Source organism: Aythya fuligula, chromosome 5 (genome assembly GCF_009819795.1).
Source record: "Aythya fuligula isolate bAytFul2 chromosome 5, bAytFul2.pri, whole genome shotgun sequence".
NCBI classification, from domain to species: domain Eukaryota; kingdom Metazoa; phylum Chordata; class Aves; order Anseriformes; family Anatidae; genus Aythya; species Aythya fuligula.
The window spans coordinates 64,161,254-64,180,098 of NC_045563.1; the positions used below are offsets into that span (position 1 = coordinate 64,161,254).

General features: G+C 40.9%; 1 protein-coding gene across 1 annotated transcript in view; it reads right to left on the bottom strand.

Annotated features, from left to right (window-relative positions):
• DKK3 (dickkopf WNT signaling pathway inhibitor 3) overlaps window positions 1-17,923 on the bottom strand; it is a 28,521-nt gene extending 10,598 nt beyond the window's left edge. Inside the window, exons 1-3 of the mRNA XM_032188572.1 lie at window positions 17,699-17,923; window positions 15,463-15,600; window positions 14,884-14,967 (exon numbers count right to left, since the gene is read on the bottom strand). Coding sequence (XP_032044463.1) covers window positions 14,884-14,967; window positions 15,463-15,600; window positions 17,699-17,923 — 447 coding nt within the window. The remainder of the gene's footprint in view (window positions 1-14,883; window positions 14,968-15,462; window positions 15,601-17,698) is intronic.
• Window positions 17,924-18,845: the final 922 nt, after the last annotated feature.

The following is an 18,845-nucleotide window of genomic DNA, read 5'->3' on the forward strand; positions in this document are numbered from 1 at the left end:
AACTCCTACTCTCTCAGTTGTCTAGACAGGGCACATAATGCATTCATTTTTAATGAGATACGAATTAATTTGCCTTTAAATATCTCAAAACCTCTGTAATACTTTCTAGCAGAGCAAAAGTCTTACTGCTGTCCTGCCAAGTACATAGCACTCAAAAATAAGGACTAGCGTTATAAAAAAAGACAGTAAAAAGATCAAATGTGAGTTGCAAACTATGGTACTAGTCACGTCCCAGTACTGTGTGGGAAATATGCATTTGTATGTATGGGGCTACATATTGCTGGAGCTGTCTGCAGCACCAGAACTCTCTTCTCATCCCACACGCTTGCCCTAGAGGAGGCAGGACAGGTTATAGCATGTTTGTCCAGCTTTTCTCATGTTTGTCAGGTGTACCATAGGCAGGGCAGGACGGTAGAAATTCCAGCAAAATCTTCCTTCAGGCCTTCCTGCAACTCAGTGTCATGCTATATACTAACTTGACTTTTTTAAATACATAGGGACACTAAAATCTATAGTTAGGGAAGGAATATTTTGAAGAATAGAGTTAGAAGTTGAAGAATTAGACAGTTTGGGACCCAAAACCAATAGCCCTATGCTCCATTTTTAATTGCTCCATGTTAAGAAAAGTTTTTTTTTTTTCCATAGTTTGAGATTATCAAAGGAGGTGAAAATATTAATTTATGTATCTAAACAAAATTTTCCTAATGATTTTGTAATAAACTGTCTTAAAAGAAAAATGCATCTACCTTTAGATCTATTAATTGAAGAACAGTTCTTCCAGTTTTGGTGACTAAAAGGTGTGTCTAAAACCCTGCTAGAAACTCTTGGTTTCTAGTCTAAATGTCTTGAGCTAATTAACAGCTAGAGAAACACTGTACAACTGTGCCACAAAGTTCTAAAGTGCCATTATTTCTAAATAGTCAGTAACCATACAAAGATACAGCCCTCATGAAATGGTGTGCCCTGAGGCTGAGTTTCAATCCAGGCATCTTTTCTCTCTACAATTGGCAGCTACAAAGTTTCCATGATTCACTACCAAACTATGTACATTTTGAAAATTTATAAAAACAAAACAGTTCAGAATAGCTCTGCACAGCAAGGATGTGAAACATCTGTGCAAAAAGAAAAGCAGTACAAAGCAGGATTTATGTACTTAATAGCTCCTTGCTGATGCCAATCTGTACCCAATCCATTACAGAACTTACTTCAAACCCTGAATCTTAGGTGCTTTGTTCTTATGTGATACACACTCTTGGTAGCTTACAGTTTCAACAGACTTACTGTGTTTCAGGTGTCAGCCAAAGATAATACTCAAACAGAAATACATGGTAAGAATTCATCTACAATGGATTTTGCCTATAGCAGAGTTGACTGTGTGGATGACTGCTGATACTCTAGCGAAAAGGGAATAATTTATTTTCTATGAGTTGTAGATAAAAGAAAGGGTTTAAATTACATCATCAGAGATCTTATAGTGAGTATAGGAAAGCATTGGAATAAACTGCCACCAGCACTGGAGGATTTTGAAAACAGATGAGCTGAATGTCTGCGTAAAGATGGAGTTCCCTTGCTGATGGCTCTGAAAAATCTTGGACTCAGACCGTGAAGGTTTTCCTTTGACTGATACCATGATGTGAACTATCTACATGCTGTGAGATGCTTCTTCCTTTCCCTGGGAGAAGTGGGCTTTCTAAGGGAACAATTTTCAGGGATTCCTCATGTGATGTAAATTCACATAACAGGCTCTGACTCAGTTCCAGACAGAATTATAAGTAAACAAATCTGAAACTCCCATCCCATATATCTTTTCACCAATATATATAATAATATATATTAGAGTATGTTACCTACTGAACAGAAGTTATGGACTTGTTATAAAGAATTCAGACAGGCAGAAAAGATGGAGGGGGGTTCTCTCTTTAACTGCAGTAGTAAACCACCATGACTGAATAGCTCACATTCACTGGTATGGTATTCCTCAGCACTAATTATCAAAGTGGCCTAGTCCCTCGTTAGGCCAGACAGACACACTCTCTGCAAAAGATGCCAAAATGCTAGTTTTGAATTAGATAGGAGAAAGGAAAGAATGAGACTTATTCAGCTGACATATAAATGTATTTATCAAGAGAATACATTTGAAGACACCACTCTACAGAGCTTTTTTTTCCTCATATTTGCCAAATTTTTGATGAAATTAAACTAAACAGAAACAGATCAAATCACCACCTTCCTCCAACTGTCATGGTTTAACTCAGTAAATCATAGTACAAAACATCATCAAGCTGGACTAGCAGCATCTTGCACATCTTTTGGCTGTAGCGAGGTGGGGGTTGGTCTGTTCTCCCACGTGTCTGGTGACAGGACAAGAGGGAATGGGCTTAAGTTGAGCCAGGGGAGTTTTAGGTTAGATGTTAGGAAGAACTTCTTCACTGAAAGGGTTGTGAGGCATTGGAACAGGCTGTCCAGGGAAGTGGTGGAGTCACCATCCCTGGAAGTCTTCAAAAGACATTTAGATGTAGAGCTTAGGGATATGGTTTAGTGGGGACTGTTAGCGTTAGGTCAGAGGTTGGACTCGATGATCTTGAGGTCTCTTCCAACCTAGAAATTCTGTGATTCTGTGTGATTCTGTGAACTGTACAGAAGACCAAGCAATCACAGAGCACATTCATTTGTTCTCCTCCTACTCACATTTGTGTAAAACAAGTGTAATTCTAATGATTTTAATTAGTCGTCCCCTCCTACAATTCAGGGAAAGATTAGAAAAAGCTTAGGCTCATTGTATATGGAACTCTGTGTTTCTGGGCCCACCTCCCAGCCACCTTACATATGTATAATACAGATGTAAACTGGCTGCACGTTTGGCACATTTATCTGTATTCTTTATATCTCAATTATTCTGAGATCATATCAGATAAAAAAAAAAAAAAAAGAGTTATTCTTTACATTCATTTCCTAAAATCTTTGTTACATGTTGGTACCCTACCAGATAAAGTTTACTGGTTAATTAGATAATGTGGTTTCAGTTTAAAATCAAATAAGCACCTGCTGCAGCCAGCACATTAAAACTATATAAAGCAAAACCACTGGGAAAAAAAAATAAAATCTCTTTTGCTTTAAAGCTGTTCTGATAATGTGATTTGTTTTGCTACTTGTCTGGCCAAAGGAAATATTGGTGATGAACTCTGACTTCTGTCTTAAGACAGTCCGTACTATGATCTCTTAAGAGCTGTCAGCAGCTTACAGAATTGTCACCAGCCCACATAAAAGATTTATTCTCCTGACTCTCTCTGTTACCTCACAGAGATGAAAAAATATTTAATTTCTCTTAGTTTAAATAGGTAGATCAAGTAGAGCTGGAAAGTAAAAACTTTCCTGATTTGTTTTATATTTACCTATAACTTGGACAAGACCTGTAAGAAACATTTTGACAGCCTTGGTTCCCTAAACTCAACACATGAGGTGTAAGAAGGCTGTGCTAAAACCAAGTAAACAGTTGCTCTTTTTACTCTAACTACTCCCTTGCTGTGGCTTTTTTTGCAGAAGAGTTCTTTCAACCCATATGAAAACAAGGAAGAAGTAGATGACTAAACATGATATATACCTCCCCACAGATGGAAAGTTTCAGACAAATCAGATGATTTCCACCACTAACAAGATTACTGTAAGTTGTAGAAATAGTGTATGACTGTCAGATGGATACTGAGGAATGCAGATGGACATTGATTCTTCTAGAGAAAGCTTGTTTTGTAGCTTTCTAGGGGTAAACTTCCTGATTTGCTGTTGTGTTTTTACTAACACAATCACCTAGAACACTGAACCAATTCTAGGCATTGTGATTGTGTTACAGTAATAGTTTATTTTAGGTAACGAGAAGTTTATTCCAAGAAAATCTTTCTCCCTTCATCATTTAGCTACTCGAAGGGTAAGAGTTCAGACAGAAAAAAAATGGTGAAGCAGTTCTTCAGCAAATATGATTTTGCATAAAAATATTCTATTTTGTTTGTTTTTTGGAGGTGAACTGGAAACGAAATACTACATTGTAACACAAGGGTCTGGCAAAGTTTGAAACATCCCCAGACACAGGCATTGACCTGAATTACTAATGAAGAATGTTACTTTCAGAATATTAATTAGCACAACACAACTTTCTTTGCCAAACTTGACAGGAGAAAACTTACACTAAGCTAGCACAACAGCAAAATGTGAAAGAAATCCTAGCTACTATTTTTTTTACTAGTAAAGTAAATTTACTAAAGTTATCCAAATTACTTCAGACTCTCACTGACACAAATGGGAACAAGATTTGATGCCTTTAATTAGGAATAACCCATTTGTTGTTGCATCAGTTCTTGGCCTGTAAATCTGAGCCGCTATTTAAGGCAAAAAATGTGATAAAGATCTATGTTCTGACCTTTGGTTGTCATGTTTTCAGCTCAAACACCTGCCTGGTTTGTCCCATCTCTCAGCAAAAGGCACTTTGCTTCTCTTCACTCTGACAAGATCTAGCAGCTGTTTACACCTGCTTGTTTGTTCGGGGTCACCAAGCATGATATCTGAGTCCATGGAAACTGAGGTCTCACTTTTCTCTGCATCATTGCAGCCCTATAGTATTACAAAACCATCTTGTTTGCACACAATATCCATTCTTGTGTGGATTCTCTGCACAGACCCATAACTTTCTACACAGTGTTTTCTCTGAGAAAACAAGCCAGATCAGAATGGACTCACATCAGTAAACAAAGATGTGGACACAGCCTCTGACATACACCTCAGCTGGCTATTACAGAGCTTTCCCACCTTGGAGAATTTTCTTCTTGTAGGAGCAGAGGCGACACACAAGGGTTTCAAACTACTTAATGACACATCTTTCCATTCATGGAGGCTAAGATTCAGATTTTTTGGCAATAGTCCTGCAAATATCACATGACCAGTAAAACTTTTGGTCTTAGGGACATGCTGTGACTCACAGTAAGGCCATTCTATCATCCATGAGCAAATTAAACCTCTTCATAGCTTTTGCATCAGTAAGAAGTATCTGGTGCTTACAGTGTTATATATGAACACCAATGGTTACATCCACACTCCATCACACTTTTCAAAACAAGAAGACTATGTCCCTTGCTCTACAAACAAGATGCATATCCTACGTACTCCAGAAACATATATGAGTAAGAGCAATTCAAAATACTAATTGCATATTTTTTCTTATCGTAGGCTTTATCTTCACTCCCTTTGTATCCACCTCCACATCCTTTCCCACTCTAACCCAAGCTACTTGCCCCCATGAGCTATGTGCACCTCCCCTTCAGCTTCACACATTACATTGTCAGGACTGAAACTGAAAAGAAGAAAAAAAGGGGGTTCAGCCAAATGTTCAGAATGTCTGTACCTTGTTGTTCAGTAGTTCTGCTGCAGGAATTTAGGTGGTTTGGGACTTGCAGACCTTGCCTACAAGAGGTGTCCTGTTTTAAAATGCAAGCTAAGACTTGCAAGCAGTTGAGACGTACTACTTAAAAATCAGCAATTAGCAAAACAGAGTGAAATAACATGCAGATTTTCTGCTTACAAAGGACTTGAGAAACTCAAGTTCTCTATTTTAAATGACTGCCACTGTAAGCTATACATTCATTTTTTGCAAAAAGCTTCAGCTTACATTATAACTAATAGTAAAATAATGTATTCAAGTTACTGTTTAATATATAAACTTGAAAAACTGACACAGCACATTCATTAATCAAATGCATTAGCTAGGAAGTAAAGATTGCCTTTATCTACTCCTACACTAAGAACTACCTAAAGGGTGGAGTGATTTCAAAAGAACTGCACTAGTCAAGACAAGATTTGTGTAACAAGTGATGCCAACAGAGCAGACTGGGCAGTTAACAGAAAAGAACACTAAAAGTGCTAATGAATTTTATGATTGAGTATACAAAATCTACCAGTTTTAGATATTATGGGATTTTTGGCTACAGACAGACCAGGATTTCAATCCAACAATGCACTTAGTGTGTCTATTGATAGCTTAAGGTTGTCAACTGCAAGTAACCGGAGACTAGAAGTTCTGTAAAAAATGAAACAAAAAAATGGGACCCAAATGTAAACCTGGGATTCCTAAAACGAGCATCTTCCCTGAGATACTAACATACCAAAGGGAGCAGACATCAGCACCAAGATCCTGGATGTTCAAATTTTTGCCATCAGCTGCTCTCCTGCAGTGCTGCTGATGGACAAATTGCAATTTTCACTCCACAAATGTTTCCTTCTCAATTTTCAAAGTTCATTTTCACTTCAGCACTGGTAGGAACTCCTCTCCTTGGAGCAGTACAGATCTCAAAGAGTGGAACTCTTGCATATGGCTGAGAACATGCTTAGAGAAATCATATAAGTTGCTCAAATAGGAATCAAGCAGTAACTTTAGCAGTTCTGGATAATCACAGAGAACTGCAAGTTTGGTTAAGATGTGCTAGAGCTTGGCCATTTATAGTAGATTTTTCTCTAGAAAATCTTGTCTTACAAGTTGGAGAGGGAAATAGAACCCCAGAAGTTAATGTTTAATTTCTATTTCTTTTTACTAACTTACTAACAGAGTAAAAAGAAATCTCTTACTTAAAGGCTTAAAAATGTTGTAAGGCCATTAAAATGGGGTTGCTATCTATTCTATCTCTACAGACAAACCTTTAGGACTCTGGAGCTTTTGTTCTCCAGTCACTTTCTTAAATTTACACATTAGGGTCAAACTCACATATAATCTGTAAAAAAATAAAAAATAAAAAGTCTGACAGTCATTTCCAGAACAGGTCAAGTCAGCTTGAAAAAGCAGTTCCACAGTGGTACAGTACTCCCTGTCCAGAGCTGCAGGGATCCAGTCAGCACTCTAACCTGGCCTGGTATCACAGGTTCTCTTTCCTAAGCACCAGAGTATTCGAAATTACTAATCAGCTGCTGTATTTGCAGAAGGCTGGTGCTAAATACTCACGTGTATAAAAGCACACATCCACCTGTTCACAGAGAAAGCAAGCACCTTGCACAGTATCACACTGGAGGCACCTCTCTACTCTCCCACAAAGAAACGTGACCTGTACCTTCTAACTAATGAGAAGGTACAGTTGTGCTCTGAAGTGTTTCTATCAACAAGGTCAGGCAAAAGAAAGTAATGTTTTCAATAGTGCCAAAGCTAATTGAGAAATGCATGATACTCCTCCAGTTCCCCAGTACACCTTCCTGAAACATTAGCATCTTCAAAACACAGTTGCAAGGAAGAGAACTGAGAGCAACCAGATATACCTCTATTAGAGTTTACTTGCTATAGAAGTTGCTAGTTTTATTTAACAGATGAATACAGACAAGAAAAAAAATCTTAGGTACAGTAGCTTTGAGTTAGACCTTACATAAAATACTACTACAAATGCAACTAAGAAAAGCAACTAATCTTATTGCAGTAAATCTTACCAGTATCAATTTTGTCTCCTTGAGTTTTCATTGTTCATGCTTGCTTTTCATTGACTAGGCTAGTGTACCACGATTGAAATAGAACTAGTCAACAAACTAGAAAACATTTTGACTTTCACATGGTAATAAAAAGCGCTGTTACTTTATGTTCTGTACTCTATACTGAGCTTTCTACTGGAGTTACTCTGTTAACTTGCATGCTAGGCTACATTCCCAGGAAAATAAGTTACAGAATATTTGGACCTTAAACCTTAAAAGCAAGTGGATGTAAAACCCTATACAGGCAGAAAAACATGCACAACTACCTATTGCTTGTATTTGGTGTCTGTGGTGATGCAAGACTGATGGATCAAAGCCTGACATCTATGTTGGTAACTTGTCAGTCCTCACTGACATCCGATAAAATGAATGTTAGTCTGGGAATGTAAATGGCGCCTCCAAATAATGCAGCACCTCTTGAGAATGAGGTCTCCGTGCCAGAAATGGCAAACAGTCTAGTTCCTCTTCTGGAGGTTTAAAATACCGATACTCTTCTGGCTATCAAAATACTATCAACTGAGCCATTCAGTAACAAAGAATATAGTCTAAAGAGAATACTTTTGTGATGCAAAGCCAAAAAGAAATAATGTCTGAGAGAGGAATATGCATGTGTAGGGGATTATGTCTAATGTTTCTGTAATATATGTATGTATATATATACACATGTACATAGTGTACAGATACACCATTTATATGTATTATAGATATATTTCTACCTGTTGTGGGAGGACACAGGGTAGCAGAGGCATCGTGATTTAAAAAGTAGGCACAATTTATTTTCCATGAAACTGCTTTTCCAGTGCTGGATTTGATTCTGGTTAGAATGCAGATCTATTACTGCAAGACAGATAGGCACATCCTTCCCTACCTGTGCAGCTTTCACCTCAAGATTCAAAGCACAAAAGTATCACTGAAAAAAACTTTCAATGATTTCAGTGGTTTCTAACTCAGCTCAGAGAATAAATGAGAAATGAGGGTTGTGGAGTTGTGATTATTATTAATTACTACTGTGATAAATTATATATACTGTACATTTTAGAGTAGATGGTTTGCTGAGGTGTTTGATGAATTCTCATATTTACCACCCAATTATATACCTAAAGAGCAGGAGCTGTGCAAATCCTTGACTTTTACAAGCCAAGCCTATAAACTGAACCTATAAGGCAAGTTTGGCTTTCAGCATTCAGTTTCCCTACAAGCATAAAAGTTGAGTTTGTGTGATAGTGTGTGCCTATTTCTTTTACTTGGCAGAGCGAAAATAAACAGAAGTGCTGTTCTAAAGAGGCACCAATCTGAAGGATACCTGAACACAGCCCAGATACACAGCCCAGAGGAAGCAGTCTAGGAGGTTTCTGGAGAGCGTGGAAGATAGCTTCCTGACGCACCTGGTTAGTGAGCCTACCAGGGGTGGTGTCCCGCTAGACCTTCTCTTCACAAACAGAGAAGGACTGGTGGAGGATGTGATTGTCGGGAGCTGTCTTGGGCAGAGTGACCACAAAATGGTGGAGTTCACTATTCTTGGCGAGGCCAGGAAGGGGACCAGTAAAACCGCTGTATTGGACTTTCGGAGGGCTGACTTTGAGCTGCTCAGGACACTAGTTGGTGGAGTCCCTTGGGAGGCGGTTCTGAAGGGCAGAGGGGTCCAGGAAGGCTGGGCGCTCTTCAAGAGGGAAATCTTAATGGCACAGGAACGGTCTGTCCCCACATGCCCAAAGATGAGCTGGCGGGGAAGAAGACCAGCCTGGCTCAACAGAGAATTGTGGCTTGAGCTTAGGAGAAAAAAGAGGGTTTATAATCTTTGGAAAAGTGGGCAGGCCACTAGGGAGGACTTTAAGGATGTAGAGAGGCTGTGCAGGGACAAAATTAGGAAGGCCAAAGCTCATCTGGAGCTCAATCTGGCTACTGCCGTTAAAGATAACAAAAAACGTTTCTATAAATACATCAACACAAAAAGGAGGACTAAGGAGAATCTCCATCCTTTACTGGATGCGGGGGGAAACTTAGTTACAAGAGATGAGAAAAAGGCGGAGGTGCTCAATGCCTTCTTTGCCTCAGTCTTTAGCGGCAATACCGGTTGTTCTCTGGATACTCAGTACCCTGAGCTGGTGGAAGGGGATGGGGAGCAGGATGTGGCCCTCACTATCCATGAAGAACTGGTTGGTGACCTGCTACAGCACTTGGATGTGCACAAGTTGATGGGGCCGGAAGGGATCCACCCAAGGGTACTGAGAGAACTGGCAGAGGAGCTGGCCAAGCCGCTTACCATCATTTATCAGCAGTCCTGGTGATCGGGGGAGGTCTCAGTTGACTGGTGGCTAGCAAACGTGATGCCCATCTACAAGAAGGGCCGGAGGGCAGACCCGGGAAACTACAGGCCTGTCAGTTTGACCTCAGTGCCAGGGAAGCTCATGGAGCAGATCCTCCTGAGAGTCATCACACAGCACTTGCAGGGGAAGCAGGCGATCAGGCCCAGTCAGCATGGGTTTATGAAAGGCAGGTCCTGCTTGACGAACCTGATCTCCTTCTATGACAAAGTGACGCGCTGGGTGGACGAGGGAAAGGCTGTGGATGTGGTCTACCTTGACTTCAGCAAGGCTTTTGACAGTGTCTCCCACAGCATTCTCCTCAAGAAACTGGCTGCTCTTGGCTTGGACTGGCGCATGCTTCGTTGGGTTAGAAACTGGCTGGATAGCCGGGCCCAAAGAGTTGTGGTAAATGGAGTCAAGTCCAGTTGGAGGCCAGTCACTAGTGGCGTTCCCCAGGGCTCGGTGCTGGAGCCAGTCCTCTTTAATATCTTCATCAATGATCTGGACGAGGGCATCGAGTGCACCCTCAGTAAGTTCGCAGATGACACCAAGTTAGGTGCGTGTGTCGATCTGCTTGAGGGTAGGAAGGCTCTGCAGGAGGATCTGGATAGGCTGTACCGATGAGCTGAGGTCAACTGCATGAAGTTCAACAAGGCCAAGTGCCGGGTCCTCCACCTGGGGTGCAATAACCCCAAGCAGAGCTACAGGCTGGGAGAGGAATGGTTGGAGAGCTGCCAGGCAGAGAAGGACCTGGGAGTGATGGTGGATAGTCAGCTGAATATGAGCCAGCAGTGGGCTCAGGTGGCCAAGAAGGCCAACGGCATCCTGGCTTGTATCAGGAACAGTGTGACCAGCAGGGCTAGGGAGGTGATTGTCCCCCTGTACTCGGCTCTGGTGAGGCCGCACCTCGAGTACTGTGTTCAGTTTTGGGCCCCTCGCTACAAGAAGGACATCGAGGTGCTTGAGCGGGTGCAGAGAAGGGCGACGAAGCTGGTGAGGGGTCTGGAGAACAAGTCCTACGAGGAGCGGCTGAGGGAGCTGGGCTTGTTCAGCCTGGAGAAGAGGAGGCTCAGGGGCGACCTTATTGCTCTCTATAGGTACCTCAAGGGAGGCTGTAGCGAGGTGGGGGTTGGTCTGTTCTCCCACGTGTCTGGTGACAGGACAAGAGGGAATGGGCTTAAGTTGAGCCAGGGGAGTTTTAGGTTAGATGTTAGGAAGAATTTCTTTACCGAAAGGGTTGTTAGGCATTGGAACAGGCTGTCCAGGGAAGTGGTGGAGTCACCATCCCTGGAAGTCTTCAAAAGACATTTAGATGTAGAGCTTAGGGATATGGTTTAGTGGGGACTGTTAGCGTTAGGTCAGAGGTTGGACTCGATGATCTTGAGGTCTCTTCCAACCTAGAAATTCTGTGATTCTGTGATTCTGTGATTGAATAGCATTAGAACAGTGGGCCAGTTCCCAGTGGCTGGCTCCTCACAGCCTCTACTACCAGCATCTCCATCCTCAGAACAAAACGTCGCTATCTGCCCCTTTTCAGATGATCATCAATACTTGTAGCTACAAATATACTAAACAACTTGTGTTACACTACACAGCAGGATGAATCACTGATGGGTATCAAGGATGTGTATTACAGAACAGCATATGCTAGCTGTATTTAGAGGCCCACAGAAAGGTTTTCCTTTCAAACTGCCCACAGAATACAATAGCTATACATGTATTACTTTGCTGCTAACATTTAAAATAAGCAGCCAGGAAGTAGAGTAACTCTTCCATATTCCAGTGGTCTGGAAAACCTGCTGCCTGGAAAGTGACTGAGGCATCCTACAATGTCACTTGACACCTCACATATGAAAATTAACGTATATAAGAATGACCTAAGGAGACAGTGCAACGTTTTTGGCAACTCCTTTGACTCATTTTCCCAATATTGTTTTCTTAAGTTGACAGATCTGAACAATGGTACTTTTTAATTTGTACTTTTTTCTTCCATTTGGTAGAGCTCTCCTTGGCAGCATTTTTTTCAACTTTTTTTTTTTTTTTTTTTACAGTTTTTCCAGTGGAAAAACTTTTTTGGATTACACCAAATTTTCCAATTCTCAATGTCTTGGAATTACTCCTAAAATAGTTCTGCAGCCTAGCAGTACCCTAAGTATATTCTTCCTTAATGTTTAAAGTTTTCAAGTAGTTTTGGATTTGATTCTGTTAGGTATTTCTTAGATACATTAATATATGTAGATCTGCCTGGTCCCTTAAACAAGAATCAAATATGACTGTTGGTTGCTTTTCCCATTTAGTGTTTTCTCTAACTTAGCAACCTTTAAATTAAGTGTTTGTACCATGGGCATGCTCAAAGGTCAAAAGAGTGTGAGAGACAAATAAACATTAACAAATGTTTTGTTTCAGTAGCTGCTGCAGAAAGATCGTTGAAAAAAGCTCCCCAGGATCTAAACGATTAGAAGTTAATGCAATCAGTTCAATGAGGTTTTCCACCATGAAGTATAAGAAAGAAAAATTATTCAGCTAGTTGTATTTATCTGGAAGACTAATCGCTATATTGGTTCTGGACACAGCACTACCTTATTAAGTGAGGCAACTTTCCCATAAGGAGAACACAGATATCTTTCACTAGTTATAAGAAGCTTATAAGGAACTTTGTATGATCATTGGAGAAAACTAAATTATAAATATTTTTATAGCTGTGAAGAACAAATAGATACAACGAGTAAGCGAAATACATTAAGAATACATTAGTGTTGTGTCCCAGTCAGTTGAAAGATTTGCTTCTGTACACTGGTTTTGAAGATGATGACCATACTTGTTTAAAAAAAAAAAAAAAAAAAAAAAAGATATTTAAGTTGCCTTCATTACACATATTTAATTATTAAAAAGCATCTTGGAATATGTTAGCATTTTCTATAAAACCAACTTGTACCTCAGTATACTTGCAATTTGTTTTGTATCTTGTCTTACCATTAAATCTATAACCTTTGTCAAACAGTTAAAAAGAAAGCACAAGCAACTTAATTTTGTTATTTGCCATTCCCAGCTTTAATATCAGTATAAAAACATGAGCTGAAAGACGGAAAACTTAGTCACTGGATGACAGCAGAGAAGATGCTCACATTTCAGGATTTACACCTAATAAAATAGGAACTACTACCATTTTTTTCTTTTTCTAATGTCTTATAAAATAGTAGGAAAACTTCCAAGAGAGAACTGGAAGAAAGTTAGACTAAAATAAGCCAGGACAAGTTAAACTAAATTAAATCATAAACTATTAGTTAGACAAAGCCAGCTACCAGAGGAAACACTGGCAAGTCCTGTCCTAGTAAGAGCATGAAAGTATGTGAAGAAAACCTAACAGTTGTTCTAACTTAGTACATGCTGACCATCACACTCAATGGCAGAGGCTTTGCAAGGCTTAACATCTGGTTGTTGCTGCAGCAGTGTACCTGAGATTTGCTAGAATTGCTGGACCGTTTAGTTTTCTAATCTAGTCTGCCTTCTGACTTTGGAGTGAAAGGAAAATGATACGCCAAACTAAAAAGTGCAACAATCTGTTGTGAATTGGAGTGGTGTAGAGAGAGCTGGGGAGAGTGCCCAGGATCAGTTTCAGGTAGAATATAAAACACCCACCAGGCAAAAGTTGATTTTCTAGTTATTACCTAAACACGACAATTAGATTTTTCATGATGAATGTATAAGCTTAAGTGCTCATATCTAGGAATTTAGATGCTCATAAGTATAAAGAAAATACACGTATAAATGTAGTGTCTTCTGCAGTAATAAATTTCAGTAAAAAACAGATGACTAAAACCAGATGACTATCTGCCCTTACATCTGCAGCACAAGGGAGGTTAATGGAGATAAGTATTCCTTTCAGTCATAAGCAAAAAACAAACAAACAAACAAACAAACAAACAAAACCTTCACTTGCATCAACAGCAAAAGGGAACTTAGAAAACACAGGGGTACAGGTTCTTGCAGTAGGATATAAAAACAACTTGATCCATGGAACATGCAGAATTAGTCTGGCAGAAATACTAAACCAATGTGATCAGTATTAGAAAAGATCATTTAAATACTCAGAATCCACTAGCCAAAAGGCCATGCTGCCACTAGACATTCGGTGATAGACATAGGATGAGCTAGTAGATGGTATTTACACTACACTCTGCTTTTCATTGTGATTCTTTACCAAGCAAAAGATCTGTCAGGAAAAATTCTCTACATGCAGAATCATTTTCTCATTAATTCCAAGGGTAATTATGTTATTTTCACAGAAAAATACGATATCATCTGATACATCCACTTCACCACCTGTCTTTCTCAGAAACATCTTGAGCGTGCATTCAGGACAGGAACTTCTAATGAGACTACTGTCTACTGTCATTTAGCAAATGTACCTGTATTTGCAAGACTTGAGTAAAGAATATTCTTAATCTTTTAAACTTCTTTTTGAATCTTTGAACAATCCTGTTTCCAGAGGTAAAGGGAGTTGTCCTCCACTTTCCCCCTCCCCAAAGTGACATTTCAGAACCAGTTCTCACCACCAGGCAAGGCTGATAAGCAAATGGAGCCATATATTGTTCCACTGATTCTACTGTCTCCTCAAGACAGACAAATAGGGATTGTTTTCTAGAGTTAAAAGTCTACAAAACAATTCCGCTATGAAAACCAAAAGCGCAGACAGGGAGGGCATCCATGGAGCACTGTTGTACTGAGGGTTTATTCAGAGTCTTTGGAAAGGGCTGTATAGCTATCTTTGCTGTGTGAGTACAACACTTACATTTGATTGACAAATTCAATATTCAGATCAAGATCAACCACCTCAGTTAACTGCAACATTGAAACTCCCCCACAAATTTGTAATATAGTTTTCCTAAGTTAAACTAATTAAAATCAAACAAACAAAAACTACAAGAACAACAACAACAAAACATTACGACTGCTTACATTAATAGTTTTGTGTTTTAAAACATTCAGAAATTTGGCTATGCCAAACTACGAACTATATTGTTTTCTTCAGAAAGGTAAATTTAAAGTATTTGTTTAACTTTCAAGAGGAATAAATGTGCTCACTTACATGATTTCTTTTGTTTTCTCCATCTTTTATAGATGTAATAACTGTCTCAGAATAAATTGTTGATCCGGTTTTGTTATTTGTAACCTGATATGGCAAAAGAACAACAATAAATCAAAATACATTTTTAAATTATAGTCCTTTGTTACTCTCAGTCCTATTCTGCTATAATTAATTCCCACCCTGCTATTTCCCATCTTCCTGGCACTCAGGCAAAATCCTTATTTGGAGGAAAAAAGTAGATGACAAGGTTAACTCCTTAACTATTTGAAACATCACTGTAATGAAGCTAACAGAGTGAGAAATGATCATTCTTTCATTACCTATGCAATTGCCATACCTGGGTTCTACACATAGTATTCATTTATTTTCAAAATAATTATTTTACATTAAACTTTTATATTATACACCCCTAAACCTATCAGGCAAAAATAAGATACAATAAAATCCAGAAGTAATTATCATCAGGAAAGCTTATGCTTCAAATTCTCATGCTTCTCTGCAAAACACGCAAAATTGTTTTTACTTTTGAAGAAAAGGTCAAGTGAGAATGAACAGCTTGGTATGTAAGTTTTCTCATACCTTATCAATTTCTTGATGAGTCTGAACAGTTTTATTACCAATTCTGGTTTCTGTGTTGGACTCGTTATGGTAGCTGGGAGGCAAGTTTTCAAAGTTTACTTCTGATAGTTTTTTTGCCCCTTCCTCTTCAGCTTCCATCTGCCAAATTTAAATAAACCAACTGAAAATTAGCAAGCTGAAATGATTACACAAAAGAGAACAAGCAACATATCTTTTCCATCCTTCAGTAATGCCCTGTTTAATTGTATGATGCTGTTAATATAGATCCCTCTGTATGGGAGCACTCACTTAGCTATTTCACATAGCAATCACAGCAGCTCTTTTAATTAACTATAGAAACACTGGAGAGCTAAGCCCTTGAGTTCTGGACAATTTAAATAATGAGCTGAAGTCAGTTTCTGTGAGGAAAAAGTGTGCTGAGACAAGAGACAATTTGGTATCTGTACAGGCCAACACTGGTTAAGAGTCTGTCTGTCTCTTTTTCCCAGAAAAGCACTAACCGCTTCAGACACACTTTCCCACCTGACAAAGGGGAGAAAATATTCAGGCAGGAGGGAGTCACAGGCAAAAGCCCCTTGAAGGCAGCAGAAGTCCTATATGTTAGGGTGCACAGATCCAAAATTTCATTCTCTATTTCAATTCCCATTTCTTTGTTTGCCAGATGAAGACTTGGTACAGAAGACATGATAAGTGTTCTCTGAATCAGAAAACAGAGCAAGCATGGCAAAAGGGCATGAGCCTTGTAAACAATACAAATTTGGAGCAAGTTGTTTCATGTCTGTTACTTGCAGTCACCATGACAGAGCTAGGAGGCCACAAGTTCAGCCAGGGTGAACAACAGAATTTTTCCCAAGACAAAAGTCTCTCTTTTTGATGTATCTACTTTAACTGACAAATGCAAACCTTTTTAAGAGCAAAGCATTTATCTGCTCCCATGCCGCTCAGAGAATCCATCTGTTGTGCTGTATACAGGCCATTCCTCAATCCCGAATAAACATTTTTAACAGAAGCAGTAAAATAGGCAGATATTTTAACTACATTCTTATTTACAACTAAGCATATTTTATTTATTGTAAAGCAAGTTTTTTTTTAATATTTTGTCTCAATGTGTTTACAGCTTAAATGAAATGGATGACAAGCAGAATTCAGCAACCATCTGGATAACAGTAAAAGTTAGAAATGATCTAATTACTGTAAACAAAGGTCTGTGTCCCTCGTGGCCTGCGAGTAAAAGGATTTTTGGACTACATAACTTAATTTTAAGTGAAAGAGAGAACTTGGAAGGAAGATTTTGAACATGACAGTGTGAGAAACACTCTGTAGCCAATAACTTAGGCTCAGGCGAGGATCTCAGTGAAGTAGTAATTTATTCACAATTGCAATGGTGGGCATCCCACAAGCAGGAGCACGCCTACTAGTCACACAGTACTGTTTATATACTTTATTTCCTCGATGACTGGGATCCTCCCCTGCTTCCCCATTGACTGGCTAATCCAGGTTCACAACCTATCCAATGCTTCACAGACAATGCATGGCCTTTAGTTGCCGGCCTGTTAAATTTCAAATTTCTTTGACTTTGTTACTGTTAAAGTGGTAATGTTTCTTCACTTACCTGACTTGACACCGTGATTTTCACCTAATTGCTCTAAGGAGTCTGGTTGTCTGCATTTTATAAGGCCATCTGCTAAGTTTTCTTACCACTGCAAGCATATCTCAATACCACATTTCTTACCTTTAAACAGTGTAACTCTGCAAAAACGTTTTTATTCCCACAACAGGGAAAAAACCCAGAAGTGAGAGGAATGCAGGAATACGTGCTTTGGTATGTGAGACAATGGCTTGGGGTCTTAGATTCAATTCAGTTCCTGGCTTTGAAACATGTCCTGTGTGATTCTGCGATTTGTGCGATCACCTCTGGCGTTTCAGGCGCTGCTGCACAACATTAAAGTAAGCTTTCCCTTCGCTCCTCCCCTCCCCACGTCCTTTTTTGCTACTGCTTTAGGATCCGGGCAGATGTCTGCCCGCACGGCTGCCTCACGACCTGCCCCCACACGGTGAGGCTGCCTTTCCACCACGGCACAGCGCGGGGCAGCGGCGGCGGGGAGGCTCGGTCGGGGGCAGAGCGGGAGAGCCGGGCGGTAGGTTTTTTTCTCCTTGTTCTTTCGGTTCTGTCGTTCTTTTGCGAGCGAGCAGCGCCGGCCCCACCCTACCTCCCCTCGCCTCGCCGCCCCCTCACCTCCTGCACGGCGTTGCGCAGCTTGTGCTGCGTGTCCTCCATCAGCGCCTCCACCTCCCGCAGCATCTCGCCCAGGCTGGCGGCCCGCCGCCGCCCGCCGGCCCCCGCCGCGGCGCAGCACGGAGCTGCCAGCGCGGCCGCCAGCAGCAGCAGCAGCAGCGGCAGCAGCCGCCGCGGTCCCGGCCCCGCAGCCGGAGCCGGTGCCGTTCCCCGTGCCCGCCCCATCCCGGTGGCGCTGCTCCCGCCGCTCCCCGTGCCGGTTGCGGGCTGGCAGCGCGGAGGTGGGGCGGAGCGGGGCGGAGCGGCAGCGGGCGGCTCCGCAGTGCAGCGCCAGCCCCGCAGCCCCCCGCAGCCCCTCGCCGGCCCGCCCTGGCCTGGCCTGGCCCGGCCCGGCCCCCGCGGCCCCGGGTGGATGGTGATAGCTGCCTCACAATATCTCCGTTCTGTGTTTTGCTTTCCAGTCTCCAGCGAGGCTCGTCAATAGATGTGGTCGGCTCTGGAGGACCAGCTAGTTCCCTGAGAGTCGATACTTCCAGCCTCTGGCTGGCCAGCACCCCGCTCTCTCTGATGACTTCCTTCCAAATCTTTTTCCCCAAAATTTCAGACAACGTCATCATTTTTTATCTGTGTTCATCTTCCCCGGCCTCCACGTTACTCTTCCTGTCCGTGCTGCACCTCAAGAATTCCGTAGGTGGTTTTAGCTGCAGTCGGCCGGCTGCTCTGAGGCAACAATGTCGTGCCAAGAGAAAACTCATTTTATTTTGGAGCCTGGATGAGAGGTAATCGTGAGTAAAGTATTTCTGCAGAACATATGTGTCCTGAACATTTCCTGCAAATTACGATAATCACCAATATAAATTCCATGGTTATTGGCAGACTGAAGAAGCTTCATGCAGCTCTAGCAGAAAGGCAGTAGAGAGGAGTGGAGATTGTTAGGCCCCCTCTGTCCACAGAGGGAAACCCTTCCTCCAGTCTTCCAGCTCCTGCATATCATAGAAACGTACTATTGTAGGGGTTTTTCCAACCTAAATGATTCTGAAGCTCATGCTTTTTTTTCAGTGCCACAGAAGGTTTCCTTTTGGACACACCATAAATCTCAATTTATTACAGTAGTTTGATATTTTTAAAATATTAACTTCTTGGACTA